The sequence below is a fragment of the Phalacrocorax carbo genome, chromosome 1, assembly GCF_963921805.1.
Source record: "Phalacrocorax carbo chromosome 1, bPhaCar2.1, whole genome shotgun sequence".
Classification (NCBI taxonomy): Eukaryota; Metazoa; Chordata; class Aves; order Suliformes; family Phalacrocoracidae; genus Phalacrocorax; species Phalacrocorax carbo.
Genome location: NC_087513.1, coordinates 193,504,630 through 193,518,648, shown reverse-complemented (window position 1 = coordinate 193,518,648; position 14,019 = coordinate 193,504,630). Strand labels below are relative to the sequence as shown.

The window sequence follows — 14,019 nt, the reverse complement described above, 5'->3', positions numbered from 1 at the left end:
GCAGCAGAGCTGTGTGGATAGTAGCTTGCTGCATGTTCAGGACAAAAATAGATTTTAACTTTCTCAGTCCCCAGTTGCAGGCTGGAAATTGTGATGGTTTGTACCACAGGTCTCTTCGCTTGCATAGTACAGCTCCGTATTGACCGGTAGTCTGCAATGGATCCTAGCAGTGAAATTTTTTCAGAATATTTACAGTAAGACTGTTCCTTCCCTTGAGTATCTTACCAGAGAATTATGTTCCTTTTCTGGCCTCCCAGAGCATTGTGTAAAGCAGTCCATGTGGGCTATTACTCCTGCTCCTGAAGGTATACACAGGGAAGGCATGAGGTCAGCCGTGAGTACAACTCCCTTTCTATCCCTAGGACACGACCCTGCACAGTGGAATCAGTGAGGGGTTTGTGGATTATCATGACTAGAGTAACAGATCCTTGATCTTGACTTACGTCCTGCTTTGTGCTTGCTTCAAAGTGCAGATTTAGAAGTTAATAGACAAATGTTTTCTGTGGGACTTGCAAGATAAAAATAGTCACTGACACTTCATGTGCATTCAGCAAACATTTATTCCAGCTGATACGCAATTTATGTTTCTTGTTTTGTTTTGTTTTAGGAATGTGCACATTATTTCCTTGAAGTTAAAGACAAAGATATCAAGCATGCACTGGCAGGACTCTTTGTTGAAATTCTTGTCCCCGTAGCTGCTGTGAGTTTATTTTTCAGATTGTTTGCATAATTTCTTTAAATTAGATAAAAGAGCTTTTGAAATAGTGTTTTATTAACATGAAATCTTTTTCAGGCTGTTAAAAATGAAGTGAATGTCCCCTGTCTGAGGAACTTTGTTGAAAGCCTGTATGATACAACACTTGAACTTTCCTCACGAAAGAAGCACTCACTGGTTAGTAACCCCAAGAAGCAGAGGCTAAAACTCTTTGTCAGAAATACCTCTAAACAAGATTCTTGGGAAAATCCCAGATTTGGTTGCAAAACTTTTTTCTGCATTAGGCTTTATAACCAATACATTGCTATTCACAGGGAAGGTTATTGTGTTTGCAGAAAAGAACCATATTTATTTTATTCAGGATATGGTCAAAATCAGTCTGAACCAAACAGATGTTTTCAGCTTCTGGGTCTGTGATTATTAAACAGTTAGGTTTTCTCATACTTGTTATGTGTAAACATCAGGAGGAGAGGAGAAAGAATAGAGTTCACTTCTTGTCAAGCGAGAACAAATGAGGCATGTGGGAACAACTCTTTCACAGGCCTTAAATAATACACTGTAGGAACAAAAAAATGTATAACACATGCCCTTTTAAATCCGTAACTTGGCTACTGTGCAGCTCCCTATTTCATTTTTCTCTTGTGTGATGAACAGTGGCACTGCAGTGTATTTTTGGAAGCATGAGTTGATCTGAATTAAATGAAGATCTGAGTCAGTTTGACGCTGGCTGCCTTAAGCAGTCTGTCTCTCCAACTGGGTCAGCGCACGTCAGCACTGCAGCATTAGCTAATCCATTTTGAAGTCTTGGACCTTTTAAGTAAAGAAAGTTGTTGTTCATCCTCCCTTGTTCTATGGGAAGTCAAAACAACTCCCCTGTTCCCAGCACTCTCAGCAAATGCTGGTCACTAGCACTAGTAAATCTGCCAGGAAGACTGCAGGAATGTGCTTGTGCTCTCTGCTGCCATTACACCAGTCCCTGCATCCCCTGGAGCACAGTCCTGATCCAGTTTGAATTAGTGGGAGACTCAGGATTGATTTCTGATTTCACTCTGCTCGTGTTTGTGGGGCTCTATTCCACTCTACGGAGTTAAAAAGATTTTGAAACTGCAGCAGGGTGAGAGCTTTGCTGTACAGTTTTTACACTAAATAGACATTCCCCAAACTGGTGGCCGTACTTGCCAAAGTCAATATTACGTGCTTGAGAAAGGATTGCACAGCTGGGGCTTTGCGTTTGATTGCTTGTCTACACATACCACACTGGAGGCTACATAGTTAAAAGTGACAGAATAGTTTCTTGTGAGGGTGTGATTAGAAATACAAACATTGTGAGGAGGAGGAGGAGGGGAAAGGCAAACAGTTGCCAGAACTAGTGGCAGTGCATATTTTCAGGCTTCCAGAAAGAAAGCACACTCTTCAGAGTCTGAAGACAACCTTCCTTTCCAAGATCAGTGTTTTGTGCATCAGCACACTCACTGTACAGGCAGGATGAGGGCATTCGTCTTGCCTTATTTTCTATCTAAAAGTGTCTCATCTGAGCTAGTTGTTGAGGTGAACAGAGAGAATTAAGAAACTCCAGGAGATGATTTGTATCTTTCCTCCTAGGGCTCTTCCTTAGGATGGGTTGTAACAAACACTCTTGGGATGTTACTAAACATTGTGATCCTGTCAAGTACTCAACTATTATAGTCATAATGTTAATATGGTAAGAAAGTCTTCCATGAGAAGACTTCAGTTATCCTCTCCCATATGTATTTGGGACATGAAGATTATAAAAGTAAAAATTAATGTACATTTGCATTTGCTCAAGAAACTAGGTCTAACCTAGCTATAGGCAATTTATGTTATATATTAGAGGAACAGAAGCTGGGGATTATGGTGTGTTTATACTTTGAGCTGTGACTGAAGTTAGAATTTTAGGGTTAATTTTGAGAGTAATTGGTCTTTCAGATAAAGTTTTCTTATTTTTGACTAATAACTTTAAAGTCCTGATTGGGTATATGAACATGAGAACTGAAACAGAAAAATCTTGCTGAAATAGCAAAGTTGGTTTCAAATTTTATAGATGCATTTTAGGTTATTTTTTTTAGTGTAACATTCACAAGATGAGTGTCAAAGTAAGTGTTAGCAAAGAGACCAGGTTCCAGTATTTTAACTTCTACCTTCTGCTTTGCTTCTTTTTATTTTTCACTTTGCAAGATGTAGCTACCAGCAGATCCAGGCATTGTCTGTATTTTAACACAATTGTTTATGGTGTTTGACGTGTCTCTCAGTAAACATTGTGACTGCAGATTTTGAGGAGTAATCGGCATCTGAGCATTCACAAATTCCAACAATCTCTATGGGTCCTGTTATTATAATAAAGTTTAGTTATTTCCATACTATCATTTTGCAGTTAACTGTCAGAAATTAGCCCTGACTGACAGAAATGGGAGTCTTTAAAGTTGTGGCCCGTCTTTGGATTTATTAAACTTCTATAAGTAGACATTTGGTTGGGTTTAGTTCATCCATAAAACAAACTGGTAACAGCTTTAGAGAAGGTTCTTTTTAAATTGTACTGCTTAACAATGTGTTTATGTTGGCTAATGTGTATTGCACAAAACGGGGGAATTGTTAGAGCTTTAAGTTTACAGTAGCTCTAATAAGTTGCTTCTATGTTGTGTAGACATGCAAATAACACAGTATCGACATCCATTTCCTGTTTAGGCTTTGTACCCTTTGGTAACATGCCTGCTTTGTGTCAGTCAGAAGCAGTTCTTTTTAAACAGATGGCATATTTTCCTCAACAACTGCCTATCCAATCTCAAGGTTAGTATCTTCTGGTTTTAGGATTGTATTAAAACTTCAGTATGTACTATTGACCTGTTGCAAATCTGTTTTAGGTAAATGTGTTGAATTATTGCTATTATCTGATTCTGTATATAATTTTATTCCCAACAGTAAAAATTCTGTAGCTGTGCAGATTTTCTCAATAACAAAAAAAAGTATTCTTTCCCCTAGTTTGAATTTCTACTGTTTCTTTAACTCAACCCAAGCCTAGGTCAAACAGCTGTGAAACAGGCAAGATTGTTGATGAAATTTATTAGCTCAAGTGACATATCGAAACTGACCCCATATTAACTTTTTTTCACAAAGGTGTTCTCAAACAGTGCACTGTTTATTACTTTATCAGAATGGAACTGATTGCAGGACACTGATTCCATTGCCTGTTTCACTCTGTCAAGTTGCATGAAGAAAACCTCAACTATTTTAAGCTGCTTCCTCATGTATCCATTTTTATTCCTTTACCATGTGTTAGATCTTTGGAGTTTAAGACTAACTGTCCACTGCAATCTGCTGTGGTTCCTAGCCAGCACATACTGTTCAAACCACATATGCTACTTATCATTACTACTCCTCCATGCCCTTTTTACTTGTGCAATAACTCATGTCCCATTCCACACTTCAAGTGGATCCATATGAAAGGATGGTCCTGTGCCTACCTGCAAAGGCCAATATAAGAAGCACAGCAAAGTGGTTAGCTCAAATGAAGGGCCTCCAAACTGCTGCCTGATGTACCAGTGGTTAGGAGGCTTCTGCAAATGGCACAGGTAGAACATGCAACCGCTTTCTCAGCTTAGAGGCAAACTGTGGAGGGAATCTCTCCTCTCCAGAAGCTGAATACCCCAGCTTGTCAACAAGGTATATTTACATCCTTTATTGCTGTTGCTTTCTTGCTGTACCTTGTCTCTGTCTTAATGAAACAATTTGCATTGACTCTCTTCATATGGATCCTACAGTCAGAGTAGCTCTTCAAAATGTTCATAGTCTTTCTGAAGATTTCTTTCCACCTGTACCTGAAGTACTTCCTTTTGCTAGAGATGTATTAGAAACTCATTTGCAAAGAGATTCAGAAAATAAACACGTTGTTATTGCAACTAATTTTATAGATTTTTATGAGGTTATACAAGCTTTAGAAAAGGTGGCTACAGCTGTAAGATCTCTGAAGAGCCAGCTGGGAATATAGATTTTTCTGAAAATTAGGGAGATCCTGACAAACTATTTGAAACCATTAGAGAAAATACAAGTAAAGTTGCTCCTACCTTACCAGTTGAAAATAATTTTGGAATTCACCTTGCCACCTATGATTCATTGACATAAACTTCGATTCATAGGGCTCATAGATTAATGTGGTGGTACATTCAATCTTCAGTCTGGAGAGGAGGTAAGGTAGCTGAATGTGTGGCTAAATTAAGAATGTGGTTGGCCACTCCTTCTCAGTACAGAGGGAGAGATGCCCCAACCATTGAAGCAATCTCTTCACCAGTCAGAGTGATACCTCAAAGCCCAACCCAAACTCACTCAGCTGGAGGAAGACCTAGATCAACAAGAAGGAGAAATCCTTCCATTAGGACAGTTGTGCACACCAGGACAGTGTATGGGACTCCACAATATTTTGTGTGGTCCCATGAACCACATAGTGAATCAGGTTTCTCAAGTGCCTCCGCACCCCATAGAGCACAATTTCCTTCCCAAAACCATTAAGGTCAAGCATACGCTGAGAAAACTAAAAGTTTGATATTCTAACCATATTTCTGATCTTAATATAAACTGGCAAATCTCTGATCTTACAGAAACAAGCTTTTCTCTTGAATTAATAAATGGCATTTCTGCCAGGGCATGGAAATATTTTACCCCAGCCAGATTCTGGCCAAAGGGCATTTGATACTATCCTGTTGAAAGCGGTGTAAAGGTTAATAAGTATCCTGGTTTTGAAATGGAACATTTATCGTTAACTAAACTTTGTTTACAAAAAAACTGTTCAAGGCATGAACTCTGTATAGGAGAGAGTCAAAGCACTGTGTTTCATTTGGAGGCAAAGACTTTCCGTGGGAGCAACAGTTCCTTGTCTCTGAACTATGTGGGACAAGGAAAATGCTCCAGTACAATTTGAGCCAAGGGTGCAGAACTTAATTTACAAAGAATGGGTCAAACAGTGCCTATCTCAGGAATGAATCCATGGGTACCAACACAATATCCCTTTGGCCTGAATGGGCCAGACCTAACGCCATATTATTGGAAAACAGAAATGGAGGAATTAAAGAAAATGGGCCTCACTCCTGGCAGTCAGGTTGCTCCTCTGCCAATCACAGAAGAAGAGGCAGAGGCATGAAATGTCTATGAAAAAGATATTTCTAGAAGAGCAGCAACAATGGATAAAAGCTAACAGCACTTGTCAGTCAAGGAACAGAGCAGATATTGGCAGAACTGTCTTGCCAACTACTCCTTGAACTACCGTGTTCAAAAGGCCCAGATCAACTTCAACAAATTCTTCAGCACCAACAGTGAGCTACTTCCATTTCGCAGGACCTAGACCAATACGCATTCAATATCATTGATGGCATCGGTTGCAGTTTCTTTGATCAAACTGTGGTCTTTGACCTGTGACTCAACATTTGTCTGCAGACAAAAATTCATCTCTTTGCTGTGATTTGTACTTCTGAGCCCGACAAATCTTATCTTGGGTCAGAGTATATTGGAGTCCTTTGAAGTTTAACACAGTGGATGGCCCAACACGTGGGAGACCATCTGATTGGACTGCATAGACTTGCATCCTACCCAGAAACAGAAAAGTGCATATGACCAAATAGACCCAAAGACAATCTTGTACTAGTTCGGAAGTTTCCAAAAATAAACTACAATCCAGACAGATAATCCAATCAGTCCAGCTGATCCCAGATGCAATGTTAATTAGCCCAGCCTAAGCATCCACAGATTTTTGTCCTTATGCTTTTGAATATGTGCTGCAGTACAATTATTTATCTGCTGTGTTCTTCTTACCAGTTGTCCACCATAGAGCAACAGCTTTTGAATTGACAGAATCAACTGATGATGAAGTTTTCTTTTCAGAGTCAAATTGAGGTGATTTTCAAAGAAAGATTTTAAATTGTCACATGTATCTAATTTAACTACCTTGATACTTGTGGTTTTCAACAATTTAAGTAATACCAGGAGAAGCAGGTCAGATGTGTAAGTGTCCTGCAGCTACAGGAGTGGGATACTGGGCAGCCGTGAGACTGTATCTTTTTGTAGTGTCATTATGAAAACTTTGAACCTTGACATCCGTTAAGTTCAGAATTTCCTTTCTAATTTGTGCCTGAAGTTGATTTTTATGTTATATATTTCTCTAGAATAAGGACCCAAAAATGGCTCGAGTTGCACTGGAATCTCTGTACAGACTACTGTGGGTTTACATGATCAGAATTAAATGTGAAAGCAACACAGCTACCCAAAGGTAAGATGCTGTATTTGTAATGATAATCAGGCCTTGTAGAGTGGGTGTTGGCAGTGAAGAGGTTTTATAGTTCTCCTGAACTCCTTTGAATTGAACCTATTCCTGTTGTGAAACCAAAAACTCAACTGTACACAACAAAATATTCCCTTTTGTGGCACTGGCAGTTATTCACCCACCTATCAAAATTACTGTAAAACGTGTTTCTGCTTTTAGAAGAACTAAAAATCACTCTTTACCGGGTTAAAGTTAGAAATATTTCTGTAGTGGCATGTCATTGACTGGTTTGTTACTTGTAATGTAGTAATGAAATAAAATAATGGCATTGAATGTGTAGCAAAGGATCAGAACAAGGTACCCCATCACATTTTTGTTTCAAAGGAAATACATTCTAGTCTCTCTAAATGGAGTACAATTTCCAACTTAGGTTTTGTAGTAAGTGTAGGTCTGCAGGGTCTAGAAATGTCTAATGCTTTTTTCCCTTCTTTTACAGTCGACTTATTACTATTGTCACAACACTTTTCCCAAAAGGGTCCCGTGGTGTTGTGCCAAGAGATATGCCTCTAAACATTTTTGTGAAGATAATACAGTTTATTGCACAGGTATGGGAGAACCATGCATATATCTCTCCAATTAATGAATAACTTGTTTTCCCAATAACAAATTAGCAAATAAGTAAACCTCTGTTTTCTGAAATTTTTGCAGCCCCATTGTCAGTATCTTTCATCTAGGCAATGATAAAATTATAGATTGAGCTGGGGCATACTTCTGTTGAACAACAGGTTTTGATTAACTTCATTCCACTGAAAATTAATAAAAATGTTTTCACTTCAACTCAAATGTACTTTTTGTCAATTTTTGGAATTGCCAGCAAGGCAGAAAATTCATTTGTTGGCAGGCTCTGATTGTCAATAACGTTCAAAATATGAAGCCATATTTTCTCCTGATGCTGAATCATTTCTACTATATAGGACAATGAGTTGCACTGCTTTTAAAACAGTAAGTCAGAGGAAAACCAAGTTCAGCATGTAGTTGACACATTAGGTTTTCATCAGTTCAAATGGGAATTGCTAAAGTAAACTAACCTCCAGTGCTGGAAGTTTCATCTCTTTTATTACTTAAATTCAGAAAACATTCCCATTGAGTAAAGCACTTAAGCACGTACTTAAAGTCTCTGAATAGGAATGAATTAAACAGATGCTTAAAATCTTCCCTGAACTGTGCCATCTGTGAACAAGCTCCTTTTATATAAAATACTATGTTAGTACCATAATTACCACAGTTTAAATTAAATAATTAAAAGCTTTATTTCCAAAATTGATCATTTTCTATTTAAATGCTATAAATTTTTGAATTTGTCAACATACAGCAGTGTTGAAAGCTTAGATCTGATAATATGTTCTGCATACTTCTGAAAATCTGTTTTTCCATACATTTAAATAAATCCTGATTAAACTGGTTTTCAACTTTCTGTTGCCTTAAAGAAAACAAGTAGCGGAAGTGAGCAGCTTAATGATTTGCAATATTTCTACTCCTTTAGGAACGATTAGATTTTGCAATGAAAGAAATTATCTTTGACTTCCTTTGTGTCGGAAAACCAGCAAAAGCTTTCAGTCTCAACCCTGAGGTATGATGTGCATCTGCATTTTTTTGAATTAGTATATATTGTATTGTGCTACATTTACTTTCTGGTTACATTCTAAGCATGCTTTCACCTTTGTCCAGTTTTCAGTCCAAATCTTGAACTTGATTTATTGGTAAAATACATCTGTGGACTTTGATCTGCGAAATGTCACATTATTTATGCCTATCTCATGTTTACTTAATGAAGATTATCAAATGTGTAGTAGTGCAAATGTACAAGACAAAAAGATAAATAAAACTATTAATCACAGTATCTGCTTATCACTGTGCTGTTGTTAAATGCAATGCCTTAAACTATTTCAATATAAAAATAATTTTTCTGTAACAATTCCAATGTCTTTCAAAACAGTTTTACTGAAGAAGAGTACATGATGCAAGAAGAATTGCAGATGACAAAGAGAAAAAACTCTAATAAGGTTTTACCATTCTGACCGGTAAAACTCTACTAGCATTAGTGTCATGAGTCAGCTTCCTAGTCCTTTCCCTAGAGTAAACAGTCAGAAATTGGAAAAACTAAAACTAAAAATAAGTAGTAAAATAATGAAAAATTCTCTTGAAAATAATGCATTTGCTTGTAATTTTGAAAACAGTTTCATTTGAAAATTAAGAATAAACACACGAAAAATAAAAAGCATTTGTGATCATCTAATAAAATATTAATCTTGCAATATTAAACAGTTATATTTAGTCACTAATACGTTAAAATAGAATGAGTTACCTTACAAAAACTGTATTTGATTTAAAAAAATTTTGGAAAAGTAGATTAAACTTTTAACTGTCAAAAGCAGCAGAAGTGAAACACAAGCTTTACTTCATGCACAGCTTTCATCTTTCTTCAGCAAAGTAAAGAAAAACAAAACAGAATTTTTGAGCAAGCAGTCCCAACTATGTTCTGGGTCAGAGTCACCTGTGGTATTGGCTGAGGAACGTTCTGCAAAAGGCATTGTGTGTTAGCATTTCATGAAGCTGAGCTTGTAGGGAGTGGACATAGTCCTTAGCCTCTTCATGAATCAACATCTGATTTTTACTCTTTCTCAACAACAATGTAAATCACAGAATCACAGAATGGTAGGGGATGGAAGGGACCTCTTGTCCAACCCCCCCTGCTTGAGCAGGCACACCCAGAGCAGGGGGCACAGGACCACGTCCAGGCAGGTTTTAAATATTTCCAGAGAAGGAGACTCCACAACCTCCTTGGGCAGCCTGTTCCACTGCTCTGTCACCTTCAAAGCAACTCCCCCACCTTGCCTTGTTGGCCTGTGTTTCCTAAAAAGTATGTAGCCATCCGTGACAGCATTTCAGTCATGTGAGCTATCCCACCATATCTCTGTAACTGCAATGAGATCATGACCCTGCAACCACACACAAATCTCTAGTTCCTTCTGTTTATTCCCCATGCTGTGTGCATTGGTGTACAGGCATTTCAGAGACATAACTGAGCACACAGGTTTCCCTGGAGGGGTGCAAGGACCCACTGTATCCATGCACACCCCTTGAGGTGGTTCGTCTTCTGATTGTCTGAAAACAATGAAATAATAGGTCTACTTTTTGATGTAGTTAGACTAGCGTTCTAAAAAATTACCCATAATCTATGTAAATGCACCTCTGTGAGACTGTAAATAGGACAGCCTCTGAATTTTTGGAATACATTCCTGGAAAATTGAAACATTCTGTTCTTTCAGTCATCGCAATGCAAAGCCTGCAAGTTTTCCCCTGGTGAATTCCCTGAAGACATTCAGGTCACTTAGCCTCATCTTCCTGGTGTTTTCACATTGCAGTTTCGGCACTGAGCACCGCTCCAGACCTTTCACACAGTATGGTCAACCCTGGGTCCTTTCAAGAAAGTTACTGATCTTTTTTCATAATGACTGTATAGGACATTCGTGTTTAACTGAAGGTCCATTGAAGCTGTATTACTAAACTCAAAGTCAAATCCACGTGTTTTGCCTTGAAGATAAAGAGATAATGAACTAATGAAAATATAATCTTCTGAGAGGGAAAAGCACTGCTCATAGTGCAGATACAAATTCACAATTTATTTCATGGGCATTTTTTCTAAATTATATCAGACTAGTCAATGTAGCAGCGATACAGAAAAAAATGGTGGCAAGTACATACTCAAAATTTCAAAGGGATTAAACAATATGAGTAGATTATGATTATTTGATTATGATATTCATCTTCTCAACTTTACAGAGAATGAATATTGGTCTGAGAGCTTTCTTGGTAATTGCTGATAGCTTGCAGCAAAAAGATGGTGAACCTCCAATGCCAGTGACTGGAGCTGTCCTTCCCTCTGGAAACACTCTCAGAGTGAAGAAAACGTATTTGAGCAAAACTCTTACAGAGGAAGAAGCTAAAATGATAGGTCAGTAAGAGAATGGACAATATAGAAACTTGAATGAGAATGAATGTGAAAAAGTCTTCAGTACCTGAGTGGGATAATTCAGTATTGTTAAGTACTCAATTAATTTCCTTATTGTAAGCATTTACTTTATAGTGCATTCTATTGAAATACATGGTTTAGTTTGACAAATACTGTTTTTTTAAATTACTTTCAGGAAAAGTTCTCAGTGGTGCTACACAAGTGGTAGCAACCCTGTGTTCTGGGGGTGTTTACACAGTTAGTTAAGAATTAGCTTCTTTCGGTGTTCAATAGCTGTGTTTATTAAAGGATACTCATCTTATTAGAAACAGTGCCTGTGCTCAGAAAATGTACCAGCTTTGAAAACCACCAGATTCCTTTGATATTGTCATTATAATTGCCGTATCTCACACCATGTGAAGCTTTCAAAATGCCAGGAACTTTTAAAACTAAAATAAAGCTGAACTGAAGTGCCTAAGATAAAAGAACTGTTACCTTGGGCTTCCTTCATAGTCAATATGTAGTGAGAATCCTATGCTGTAGGAAAAGGGCTCCTGTATCATGCCCTGAAGGTGCCTGGTTTTGCTGGCAAAAAAGAAAATTTGGCTACTCACCTTAGCACTTCATTAAGTTAGGTGAATGAAACAAGGCTTACATATTTCCACAACAGTGACAACGACCCGTGTTGTGCTGTTGCTAGACCATTGTACTAATATCAAGAAAATAAGCAATGTAAGACCCACTGCTGTTGAAGTGTACAACAGACATAGTATTTAGTGCTGTCACTAAGTCAGTTCATTTTGGTTGCTCTTCATGCATTTGATAATAAATGTTTGCAGTGTTGAATTCTTGTATTTTATGAGGAATTTCTTGACTATTTTCTGATACAATATTCCAGTTTCCATGTATAACATGTAAAATTAAGCTAGGCAATTCCTATATTTTCTTTTGGGTTCTAATCTGCCATTGAACTTTTGATCATATCAGATCTGAAAATTTATGTCATTTTTACATTGTCTGTATGAAATAGGAAAAGGACTGACTAGAGAATAGATGATTAAAAATATATTGTTCAGTGTTATTACATAAAATTTCATTAAGAGAATTAGAATTTTAGCTTTGATGAATAAATTAACTTAAAAAGAGTTAATTCAAGTTTTATTTTTGAAGTATTTTATGTCCATCAGCTGCTGTAAAGCTGTATGTCCAATATAATTTTTCACATAAAATGTCATGCCATTTATTTCCGTACCAAATAACTTTTAGGAGAGCTCAATTCAAATTCCTTTTTTTTTTCTTTGTCTGTAGTTTTAAAAACTTGCTACTAGATCAGAGCTTTTACTTCTGTCAAAAGTCACAAAATATATAACTTGGTAAACTGTGTGGCTTCATTTGACCATTTAGGGATGTATTTTGACTGGGTATTTTTAAATATTTGCTCCAGGAAGAATATGTGTGTGTGTATATGTATCAGTTGGTCTATTTTTATGTACGATAGCATTCTTTTTGGAGAGGGCAACATATTCTGTCTCAGAATCAGGATATCATTACTGGTGGAATATGTCATGAGGAAAACATTTTCTGAATTCATGCAGCACAGCATTGAGTAAGCAGCGTTCTTTTTCAAAATATATGTATCTATAAGTATCCCAAATTATACAAAATGCCTGTTATTGCAGGTATGTCGTTATATTATTCTCAAGTAAGAAAAGCCGTGGACAACATACTCAGACATCTTGACAAGGAAGTGGGGCGGTGCATGATGCTAACCAACATACAGATGCTTAACAAAGAACCTGAAGACATGATTACGTGAGTGCTAAAGAACAGTAAATCCCATAAAATGTTGAGATTTAATTTCAGAACTTTTTGTCAATTTCTGTCTATCATGAGTCATCAGAGAAACAGCAAGAAACAGGAACATTTAGCTTAATTAGTATATACTTTGAAAAACTGTTTATGACAAGCTGGTTGTACTTTTTTGCATGTTGCAGTGTTTGGAATTGAACTGATGCTCTCGATGTAGCCAAAATCACATGTGAACCCTATGAACGTTTAGATGGCAGAAGTTGAAAGCCCAGAGCGGAAAACCTGTCAGCCTATGCTCAGAACACTGTTTCAGGATATATTTGCATCACTGAACTTCAAAATGAATGCAACAAATTCTGTAAATCCGTATTAATAATAATCATTCAAAATTCCCATTACTATTCGTGCCTGTAATCAAAATCAAATATTAATTAAAAACCCAAGTCACTTTGTGATAAGTGTCTTGTATTTAAGCAGTACCCCACTGGAACAGAATCAAACCAGTACATCGCAAGGAGTGTTGAACAGCAGCATTTTACACTGTCATCCAAAATTACTAATGAGGGAAGTTTCCTGCAGAGAGTTCTAGTGAGGTGGACATCTAGCAGACTTTAGAGACACAGAAACATCATTTGACACATGCAGAGCACGGATTGTAGAGATCCCAACTGTAAGGAGACCTTGCATATCTTTCCTGTTAGAGGGGTGGACATAGTAGTTAAGCTGGAAGAGAAACAAACCCTGGAAAAAAGTTTGAGGTGTGATGAAAAGGACATTGATCTCTTCAAGACTGTTTTTTTCATATACTGTCAAAAAAAAGACACCCTGTTAAAAATACCTTGAGTGGTAGATAGACTGCAATAACTTGCCAAATTCAACTACCTTTTACAGCTGATATAATCTTTATGTTTCAATGTCATTCCTCTGTTCTCGTTGTTGTGGTTGTAAGCTCTTTGTCTCTTTAGCATTGTCTTTATTTATAATAAATGCCAGTATTACTGTCTGGTAATATTTAATATTTTTCTATAGAAAAATATTTCATATTTTTCTTTTTCTTTTCTTTCCAGTGTACTGCTCAGTGCTCACAGCTAGTTTTCATAACCATTTTGGGTATCCAGGCTTTTGTGAGAGGGAGAGTGAGTTTTGAAACTCACATTTTATACTCAAAAGATAATTGCATAGTAAAACCTTCAGCACTTAGTTAAGAAGTGTATTTAA

The 14,019-nt window shown here is 37.1% G+C and overlaps 1 protein-coding gene across 4 annotated transcripts in view; it reads left to right on the top strand.

Moving 5' to 3' along the window:
* Nucleotides 1-14,019, top strand: part of FRY (FRY microtubule binding protein) — a 221,354-nt gene that overhangs the window by 112,401 nt on the left and 94,934 nt on the right. For all 4 annotated transcript variants that reach the window (XM_064441051.1, XM_064441052.1, XM_064441050.1 and 1 more), the window contains exons 9-16: nt 608-700; nt 794-892; nt 3,419-3,520; nt 6,883-6,986; nt 7,477-7,585; nt 8,524-8,610; nt 10,824-10,995; nt 12,672-12,804. In XM_064441051.1, the coding sequence (XP_064297121.1) occupies nt 608-700; nt 794-892; nt 3,419-3,520; nt 6,883-6,986; nt 7,477-7,585; nt 8,524-8,610; nt 10,824-10,995; nt 12,672-12,804 (899 nt within the window). The remainder of the gene's footprint in view (nt 1-607; nt 701-793; nt 893-3,418; nt 3,521-6,882; nt 6,987-7,476; nt 7,586-8,523; nt 8,611-10,823; nt 10,996-12,671; nt 12,805-14,019) is intronic.